General features: G+C 35.1%; 1 protein-coding gene across 3 annotated transcripts in view; it reads left to right on the forward strand.

Annotated features, from left to right (window-relative positions):
• The window catches only part of LOC6048982 (limbic system-associated membrane protein), a 512782-nt gene extending 502008 nt beyond the window's left edge, over positions 1 to 10774 (forward strand). For all 3 annotated transcript variants that reach the window (XM_038259476.1, XM_038259555.1, XM_038259624.1), the window contains 3 exons: positions 3416 to 3596; positions 3765 to 3938; positions 10169 to 10774. In XM_038259476.1, the coding sequence (XP_038115404.1) occupies positions 3416 to 3596; positions 3765 to 3938; positions 10169 to 10390 (577 nt within the window). In that variant the 3' untranslated portion in view covers positions 10391 to 10774. The remainder of the gene's footprint in view (positions 1 to 3415; positions 3597 to 3764; positions 3939 to 10168) is intronic.
• The last annotated feature ends 337 nt before the right edge of the window (positions 10775 to 11111 follow it).

An 11111-nucleotide genomic window follows, 5' to 3' on the forward strand; every position in this document is an offset into this window, starting at 1 on the left:
TCGCCCGAAATCGGCCCGACAACGGCCCGTCAACGTCGATTTTCTCAAACGTCGATTTCGACGATCGTCGGACAAAGTGTTGCATATACGCACGAAAAGGGCCCGAATTCCGTCGGACAAACCGACGGAATTCGGGCCGTTTTGTCGAGCCGTCCGGCGGTTTTCGGGCCGTTGTCGGCCCGGTCCGTCTGTCAGGGTGACTCGAACATGAACACGAACATAGCACAAAGAGAACACCACAAAAATCCACCTTCCCATCACCACTGCTTGCACGATACTCAATTCTTTGGATAATCGATACTTACAGGTAAAATTAAATTTATTTGGGGTGACAAATCTCAAATTTGATATATTAAGATAATCGAGAACAGACTGTTGAATATTGTTAATCACCTTTGCATAAAGCAAATGGAATGATGTATGCAGGCAACAAGCTATATTAACGATTTTAATAAAAGTTTGAATGGATCAATCAGTCACACCAAAAACCGGAAATGCAACTATCTCAAAGTGTGAAATGCTTTGCTTAAAATTTTTGGATTATAAAAACAGGAACATAACTTTTTTTTAACATAACACTATTCCAAGTGAAAATAAATTAAACAAAGTATTTTTTGAATGTTTTTTTATTAAATCAACAAATTCACTAAATGGTTACATTTATATAAAAACTGGTTCAGAGTGTAAAATTAATATTTCAATTGAGCAATTCTCTACCAAAACCGGAAATGGATTTTATTTGTACTTTTTGAATTGGCTCAAAATTTGTGGGGGCCTTCCCTATGACCAAATAAGCTAAAAGTCTCCATACAATTTTGACTGCTGTCCATACAAAAATGGTATGTAAAAATTCAAACAGCTGTAACTTTTGAGTGAATTTTATGATCATCATGTCTTCGGCAAAGTTGTAGGTATTGTAAGGACTATTGAGAAAAAAATAGGTACACGAAAAAAAAAATTGCAGATTTTTTAATCAAGTTTTTTTTTCACTAAAACTCAATTTCCCAAAATACGTATTTTTTTATTTTCGAGATTTTTTTATATGTTTTAGGGGACAAAAATTCACAACTTTTGAGCCATAGAAAAACATGGTCAAAAAATCTGCCGCCGAGTTATGAGTTTTTGAAAAAATATTAATTTTTGGAAAAATCGAAATTTTATGCAAAAACAAATTTGACGTAATTTTTTAATGTAAAATTGAATTTCCAATCGAAAAGTCCTTTACAGATTTTTTGATAAAGGGCTCCGTTTTCAAGATATAGTCACCGAAAGTTTTATTTTAGCGAAATATTTGCAGTTGCGAAATGTTTGCAGTGGTCCGATTTTCAATTTAAATACATGAAACATTCGTGAAATTTTTCGATCTTTTCAAAAAAATACTTTGATTTTTTTTAATCAAGGTTTACATTTGAAATGGGCGTAATCTTCAATGTTTGGCCCTTTTAAAATATAAGTCTTGATTGAAAAATTCAAATTACGGACCATTAGTTGCTGAGATATCGTCATTAGAAAATGGTGGGTTGTTTTGGTGAAATTTAGAAAATTCTAATTTTCCTGTTTCTTTTTCTTAAAGCGGTTCTATCTCAGCAACCCGAGGTCCAATCTTCAATGTCTCTTGGACAATTTCATAGCAAATTTTCTGAACTTTTCAAATAAAATATTTTTAGAAATGGTCACTCATGGTCACTATTTTTAAAAAATTGAAAAACTGCAAATATTTCGCTAAAATCAAACTTTCGTTGGCTATATCTTGAAAACAGAGCCCTTTATTAAAAAATCTGTAGAGTACTTTTCGATTGGAAATTCAATTTTGTTTTTGCATGAAATTTTGATTTTTTTTTTCAAAGATTACTTTTTTTCAAAAATTCATAACTCGGCGGCAGATCATGTTTCCATATGGCTCAAAAGTTGCGGGTTTTTGTCCCCTCGAAAATCGAAAAATACGTATTTTGGGATTTTTTCCGTGTACCTATTTTTTTCCTAAATAGTCCTCAATAATACCTACAACTTTGCCGAAGACACCAAATTGATCAGAAAATTCACTCAAAAGATACAGCTATTTGAATATGTACGCAGCATTTTTGTATGGACAGCAGCCAAAATTGTATGGATACTTGTATGGGTGAACCAATGACACAAAATAGCTTATTTGGTCATAGGGAAGGCCCCCACAAAGTTTGAGCCCAATAAAAAAATACTAAAAATAAAAATGGTTGAAATCGGCTGGTTTCGTAGAGAGTTGCTCAATAAACTTATCGCCTTTTATGAAAAATTGTCCAAAGATTTCGATGAAAATATAATATTAACCCTTAAATGGCCCCCAATATTATATTTTAATGTTTTATGTTTTAAAATTCAGGATTGACCAATTCCTCATGTTTTCATTTCATGATTTTGTCACCATCGTGTTTCCCGGACAATTCTACATAATAATCAATGTAAACCTCAAACTAAAATGAACTATTGGCGAGAAACAGCGATTTTACTGGCAAAAGTTTGATTTTGCGAAATAAAGCACACGGAAGCGTTGTGTTGTGTTTTGCTGTTGTGACAGTAGTGTTGCTAGCGAGCGCATTGTAAACATTATTTTGGCAAGTTTGTTCAAAATCGGTGAAGGTCCAGTCCAAAAGTGTACTCTGTTGACCTGGAATGACCCATAAAGCAATTGTTGTACATTTGTGACACTTTTTGCTTACAAATTTCCAGAGTCCTTTGTGAAATTTTCTGATCTTTCCGAGAAACGAAAAATAAAAACCCTTACCATTTGGAAAGAGTAGGTTTTTCATGGTGAAACACCAGGAAAATATGTTTTTTCTCAAATTTTTAATTTATTTTTTAGAGGTGGATACTCTATTTAATAAAAATAATGGCAATTCGTTTTTACCTCAAATAAATTATTAAAACTATTATACATTCTGATTTTTCTTCTCAGAAATTTAGATACTTTATACGTGATAAATTTAAAATAATTTACCTCTTAACTATCAAAGTTGGCCACTCGACCACACACTTTACCAATCTATTTTTCATCGACATCGCTTTTATTCTTCAAAGTCCTTTTTCCATTTTTTTTTTTCCTTTTTTTTTTTTGTTAGCTCAGATTCAAGTTTAATCATGACTCAGCTTGCACCACCAAACTAAAGCAATCCAGATGAGCTGATCTCCGGCATAACCGACAACCCCCCACATACACAAACACACACACTCACTGCTAGTTTGATTTATGTTTTTCACCACCGGAAAAGAGAGAAACGAAGTTGGAGAAAGAGTTTGGGGTTCGCTGTCGATCGACCCCAATTTCACCGATAACCGAGGCCACACTGGCCACACCACCCACGCGACTTCATTTTTCATTTGCGCGATAGTTTTTCAAACGGATCTTTTTTTTTCCTCTCTCAATTCTGTTGAAACACAGTTGCGTCGCGGACAACACGCTGGGGCGGTCCAAAAAGTACATGGAGGTGTCGGGACGGCCCGGGCCGGCCGAGTTCGTGTCAACGCCGTGGAGTCGCCTGCCGGACAGCTACAACCTAACCTGGAAGGTCGAAAGCTACCCGCCGCTGCTGGAGGTGCGCCTGCTGTACCGGAAGTTGATGGTGAGCTTTATTTTTTGACGAACGTTGATGATGATGGGGTGTGAGGGGGTTGGATTCTAATTTTCGAACGGGAAATTACAAATCTAGATTGGATGTGATGATTTTTTTTTTTCTTTCTAAAAACCGAAAATCAAATCTTGTTTTCCCATCCTCTCTTCCTCCAAACAGATGAACGAAACGTTCCAGCAGCCCGGTCGATGGCATGACGTCATACTGACACCGTCGCCGAGGCCCCTCTCGGAACCGCTAACCCACGTGATGGCGTTCACGTTGCGCGGGCTGCTGCCGGCTTCGGTGTACGAGGCGATCGTCCAGGCCAAGAACCGATACGGATGGAATGAGGTAAGGTTCTTCAGAATGACTCATTACATGATAGGTTTTAATTATTTTTCATCGATAAACAAAATATATTATATATAATTTGCATCATAAATTTAATAATTTTGTTAGGATGGATCCTCATTCTGAACACAAATTAAAAACTTTGTCTAAAAAGAGTGATTGCATTTTGCTAGACTTTTGAATATTATCACATAAGATAGTAAATTATTGATGATCATGGTAAGCTGACGATTGGTCATTTAAAATTTTCAGAAAAAAATATGCGTCACAATCAGTTCTACAGTAGGGTGTTCAGAATAAATGTATTTTTTGAAAAATCCTAAGTGATACCCCCTGGTTCAATTCCTTAGACAAAACTTAACATTAATCTGTGCTTATTAAGAGTTGAAGTTTGTATGGGAATTTTAAAATGTATGGAGAAAGGCAAATTTTCTGATTTTTCACCAGACGGTGGTGTTAATTGTAGGGAAATCAATCAAGAGTGAGATTGCTATGCGAAATGTAACGCTTTGTTGAAGAGTGTGAAGCGATCCTAGTTGTTCCAGAAAAGTTATTGGCGATTTGAAAAAGCTGTTTTTGTATGAATAGATTTGAGATTTGAGAGAATTGAGCCAGGTTGTGCCCCTAAAATCTTTTTTATTGTCACCCAATTCTACAGTAAATTTTACTTTTGTGAAAAAAAAAACTAATGAATGCATGCATTGGATCAGTAGTGCGATGCCTGTGTGGACGCGCAGTCCTGTTTTTTTTTTTCGTGTTATTTTCCGTCTCTTTTGTGTCGCTAATTGTGTACATGGGGTGATTTGATTTCTTCTTCTTCTTTTTTCATTTTATTGAATTTTATTTTTGTTCTCTTTATATAGTTTTCGATAGAAACGATCCGATTTTTGTTTTTTGAGACAAGCAAGTCGTATTGCTGGATTAAGTCCTTTCCATATCATCGAGGATCGGAAGGCACGTCGACGGATATGTTTTAAGGCTTATGATATAAAATAATTTTAATGAATGAAGCCCTTCCTACATCACCGTTGATCGGAAGGCACGCCGACGGAGAATTTCTGGAGAATCGCGGTCGAATTAATACTATATTTAAATCCCTAGATAGGTATCTTTCCGCAGCCGGCTGCCTAAGATTTTTAAAATTTCAACCGATAAACAAATTGCTTATGGTCGCATCACCTACCACAATGAATCCTGACCTCATACCCATCTTACTAACCCCTCAAAACTCATGTGATACTTTGTCGGAGACGCAGTCAATTTGGCGGTCCCATCACTCAAGTATCGGCTAACATTCCCATCCACTTCCCCGTGTCTTACCTCTGGTCATGGCCGGCGTCGGTATTGATCAGCATGATAGGGACCTTTGAAAATTGCGAATGGGTGATGATTGGTTCCTACTTTTCATCTGTGGTCCACGGAGCAATGTTTGGGGGTCCTGGTCAATAACGAAGTAGCAGCTACGGGTAGACACCAATGCTATGCTATGCTAAAAAAACTAATGAATGCATGCATTGAAGCTATATTATGAGAGCTTTAAGAAGTGAAAAATGCTTTGACTGATTTAGGCCGTTGCAATTATTTATTGATGTTTATGTCACTCGACTCTGACCAAAGTCGATGGGGAGGTGCATAGAAATATAAAAATAGAAATTACAAGCCAAGATTTAAAAAATCGTGAAAAAAAACTTTTTGCGATCCTGTGCATTAGAAATTCAACATTTAAAATATTTATTAAAATACTCAAACATGCTAAATATGGTTTTCAACGCATGGAAAAACATTTTCAGCTAAAAACGTAACATCCTAAAACCAAAGTTGATTCACATGGCAAATTTAACCGGTTTTGGCCTGAATTTTTACAAAAACTAACTTAATCCACCTATGTGGTTGATGCCTTCCTCACTTTATACCAACAATGTGTAATATTGGTTTGGACACATATTTCAGCTATTTTTTTTAGGTCCAGAAAAATAAGTACACAGATATAATTTAAGTTGTCATAACTCTAGACAGGGTTGCCAAATTTTCAATTATGTGGACTCCTTGGAAAGGTCTCTCGATTACCTAACCAACGATGGGTCGGATGATGGATCCGGACATAGTTCACATGCATTTATGTGAGATCCGGCTTCAAAAAAGTACATAAATATCGCTTAAGTGGTCATAACTCGAGACAGAGTTGCCAGATCTTCAATGTTGTGGACTCGTTGGAAAGGTCTCTTGATTACCTAACCAACGATGGGTCGGATGATGGATCCAGACATCGTTTACATGCATTTAATTGAGATCCGGCTTCAAAAAAGTACATAAATATCACTTAAGTGGTCATAACTCGAGACAGGGTTGCCAGATCTTCGATGTTGTGGACTTGTTTGAAAGGTCTCTTGATTACCTAACCAACGATGGGTCGGATTATGGATCCGGACATCGTTTACATGCATATAATTGAGATCCGGATAAATGTGAAAACACAGTTTTATACATAACTTTTGAACTACTTATCGAAACTTCAAACAATTCAATAGCGATGTATGGGACCTTAAACCAAGTCGAATGCAACTGGTTCGATCAAAATCGGTTCAGCCAGTGCTGAGAAAACTTGGCAAGATTTTTGAACACATACATACATACATACACACACACACATACACACACACACACACACACACACAGACATTTGTTCAGTTTTAGATTCTGAGTCGATATGTATATATGAAGGTGGGTATTCGAGCTTTTTATAAAAAGTTCATTTTTAGAGCAGGATTATAGCCTTACCTCAGTGAGGAAGGCAAAAATATTTTTAAGTCTGATGATGGGAGGGCCATATAAAAATTAGTTTAGTTTTCATATTTTGTATTTATAAGTAATATATGAACCATCAGGTCGGAAAGGGTTAACCTTCTTTTAGAATCTGTCAAAATGTTGAGGTGTTTTCTATTAAATTTTCTAGTTATTTCCAAAAAAACTGAAAAAAAACGTCAAACCGTAGTATCAGCACGGGAGAATGTGTCAATAATACATTTTTTTATTGATTTAAAGGATTTTCAGTCTTAAAACTTGTTTGAATTTTATTCTATTTAGGTTTGGAAACAGACTATAGATTTTTTATAAACTCATAGATATTTTGCAATTTCGTGCGAGTAGAATAATTGTATATTGTAATAAAATTTGTCTTTTTGAAAATTTGGCATGAAATTCCAAATTAAGCGAGTGCAGAACAGCTTTTTACATCAAAAATGTTTTCTGGAAAAATGAAACACGCAAAATCAATCGAAATCAGTTCTCTCAACAAAAAAAAAATTGAGCGTATTTATTGTACATTCCTCCGAAATCAAATCAAATACCAACTTTTCAGGAGTTTCCAGAAGGAGCAAAAAATCTTTGACTGATATATGAATTTTTGAATCAATACTGATTTTTTTCAAAAAATCGAATTATTGGTCGCAAAAATGCTTCAACTTCATTTTTCTACGTGAAATTGAATTTGCAATCCAAAAATTCTTCTTAATTTCACGACCGTTTCGTATTTTAACATTGAAAATCGGACCATAAGTTGCTGAGATATCGACATTAGAAAATAATGGGTTGTTTGGGTAAGACTTAGAAAACATAAATTTTCCTATTTTTAAATCTTTGCATGGTAATATCTCAGCAACTAGAAGTCGTATCAACAAAGTTTACAAAAGCAAAATATAAAGTATTTTCTCAGGTTTTCAAAAGTAGGCAATCATGGGCACTAATGTTTAAAAAAATAGAATAGCAATAACTTGAAAATGGCTCACTTAATGAAACTTTCACTTCAGTACTTTTTGATTGCAGTTTCTATTTTACATCGATAAACAGGGTTGCCAGGTTGCCAGATAAATCTGGGAATGCCAGATTTTTCAAGTGACAGTCAGAATAAAGATTCATCCTTCTCAGTGCCAGATTTTGACAGTTTTTGCCAGATTTTTCACTTCATGCCCATTTTAAACAACTTTTTGATTAAAATAAACGAATTTTATTGAAAATAAAAAAAAAATAGAATGAGTTATTCGTAAAGGGAATGTTAATGAAACATATTTGAGGTCATAAAATCAATTAAACCACCTGAATTTTTTTTTAATAAATTGATATCCTCCCTACCCTTTACTATTGAGAATGGTTAGATTTTCGTCTGCCAGATTTTTCCAGATTTTTGGACGATACTTTGCCAGATTTTTCTAATTTTGACCTGGTAACCCTGTCGATAAATGAAGTTCAAAAAAATTTGCGACCAATATTTCGACATTTTTGAAAAAAAGTCAGTATTGATTCAAAAATTCATAACTCGGTTAAAGATTTTTTCTCGCTCTGGAAATTTCTGAAAAGTTGGCATTTGATGTCCCCTAAAACATATCACAAATTGAAAAAAAAATAGTTTTTTTTGGCAAATCAAGTTTTAGTGACAAAAATCACTTAATTTTTTTTATTTTGTTTAATTTTTTTCAGTGTAGTCCTTATCCATACCTACATTTTTGCCGATTAAAAAAATCCTTCAAAAGATACAGATTTATGTATTTTAACAAATAATTTTTGTATGGATAGCTGTCAAATTTGTATGGAAAATTATATGGACAATGTCCATTGGACATACTAATTATGCAAAAAATGGCTTCTTTGGGCATACCGAAGGCATGAAGAATGTTTAAGACGGATTAAAAAAATACAAATGCCAAAAATTGAATCTTACGCCCATTTAAAATGCTAGTCTTGATTTAAAATTCAAAAAGATCGGAAATTTTTCGAATGTTTCATGTATTAAAAATGAAAATCGGACCATTATTTGCTGAGATATGGTCATTAGAAAATGGTGGGTTGTTTTGATGAGATTAAGAAAACTTCAATTTTCGTGTTTCTTTTTCTTAAAGCGGCTCTATCTCAGTAACCCGAGGTCCAATCTTCAATGTCTCTTAGACAATTTTATAGCAAATTTTCTGAACTTGTCAAAAAAATATTTTCAAGAAATGGTCACTTATGGTCACTATTCTTAAAAATTGAAAAACTGCAAATATTTCGCTAAAATCAAACTTTCGGTGGCTATATCTTGAAAACGGAGCCCTTTATCAAAAAATCTGTAAAGTACTTTTCTATTGCAAATTCAACTTTGCATTAAAAAATAATGTCAAACTTGTTTTTGCATGAAACTTCGATTTTTTCCAAAAATCACTATTTTTTCAAAAATTCATAACTCGGCGGCAGATTTTTTGACCATGTTTCTCTATGGTTCAAAAGTTGCGGATTTTTGTCCCCTAAAACATATCACAAAATCTCGAAAATCAAAAAATACGTATATTGGGAAATTGAGTTTTAGTGAAAACAAGTTGATTAAAAAATCTGCAATTTTTTTCCGCATACCTATTTTTTCTCAATAGTCCTCAACAATACCTACAACTTTGCCGAAGAGACCAAATTGATCAGAAAATTCACTCAAAAGTTACAGCTGTTTGAATATTCACATACCATTTTTGTATGGACTGCAGCCAAAATTGTATGGAGACTTGTATGGATGAACCAATCACACAACATAGTTTATTTGGTCATAGGGAATTCCCCCACAAAGCTTGAGCCAAATCAAAAAATACAAATAAAATCCATTTTCGGTTTTGGCAGAGAATTGCTCAAATATTAAAATTATAAAAAGACCGATTTCGTAAAGAAATGCTCGTTTTTATAAAAATTTTGCATCAAAACTCTGAAGACTTGGCACACCATTGCTGAAAGACAGTCTGTGGCAGAAAATTGATCAGGAAAAATTTGGTTATCTCTACATCATTTAAAAAGCGTAATTTTTTCAGTGACGATAGCTCATCAAGTAATGCGTCCAGTTTTTAATATCTAAAAATGAAATTATTGTTAAATCTTAGCAATAAAATGATTTATTATAATGTTCAAATGAGTCCTGTCCTTAATGGCCCCAAAAACACTTATTTTGACCACATCAAACAAGGAGAAAAATAAGTTTCCAAAATCATGAACAAGCGTTCATGAAATTTTGAACTACGAACAACGTTTTTTCAAAAACGTGAAGGACAGGGCTAATTTGAGTTTAACTTTTTCCTGTCAATGTCTTCTTTGATTATAGAAAAAATACACATGAATTTTTATCTAAATAAAAAAATACAAAAATAAAATTTTCAATAAACTGCTCATTTTTGGAATAATTATTCAAATAACAAAACACGTCATGTTCTTTTTCCCCCCACCAGGTCAGCGACATCTTCCAGTTCTACACCCAGCGAATATCGTCCGACCTGCACTCGGAGGAGATGCAGGTGGCCAGCTCGACGTCCCGGAGTGGTGCCACCTCGCTGCACCGGCGGCCATCCTCAGCGATCACCGCTTGGCCCTGCCTGCTGGTCCTCACCGCAGCAGCCACCGTGCTCAGCCGAAGGCTTCTACCTAGCGGCGGTCTACAACGAAATCTCTAAGCAAATCTCGATACATATTTAGACAGTAGTTCAACGAAGCCCCGGAACGGAGTCGGTTACGGGTTGAACCCACCACACACACGCAGTCATACTGAGTCCCCGAAAGGGGGAATTTCTTTACATTTCTTATAAACTCCCCGATTCTCTGTACATTCTGTCCCCGCACGTCATCAAAGCTCTGTTCCTAACCTTGGAAGGAAGCTCACCTTTTTACTGCCCCCCCGCGAGAAGTCGCAGCGAATCCGTTTTCCACGACAACAACAGCAACAAGAAGAAGAAAGGAACTGTCAAACTCGAAAGTCTTTAGCAAATAATACATTTAGCATAAGAGGAAAGACTACAAAGTAAAAAAGAAAACACGAAAAATATATAAAATGTAGTTCGATAAGCAAATCGTAATTTTATTTTTCATTTTTATCTAATGAGTAAAGAGCAAAGAGGAAACGGATGTGAGTGCGTCCCGTTTCGGATCAGTGTTGCCATCATCACGCATTGTAGCAAAGTTGTAAATCGTCAAGTTTTTTGCACCATCCACAGATCACACACACACACACAGAAGCAAAGCATAACATCTATTGGACTAATCGTACTTATAATCCGGATTAAGAAATGCAAATGAGAAACTATGAATGAATTTTGAGAGAGTGAGTGCGAAAAATGTCGATGAGAAAAACGGGGGAAAAATGCTCAGCTAGTGTCATTGTTCGCAGGTTAAGTGATC

Source organism: Culex quinquefasciatus, chromosome 1 (assembly GCF_015732765.1).
Source record: "Culex quinquefasciatus strain JHB chromosome 1, VPISU_Cqui_1.0_pri_paternal, whole genome shotgun sequence".
NCBI classification, from domain to species: domain Eukaryota; kingdom Metazoa; phylum Arthropoda; class Insecta; order Diptera; family Culicidae; genus Culex; species Culex quinquefasciatus.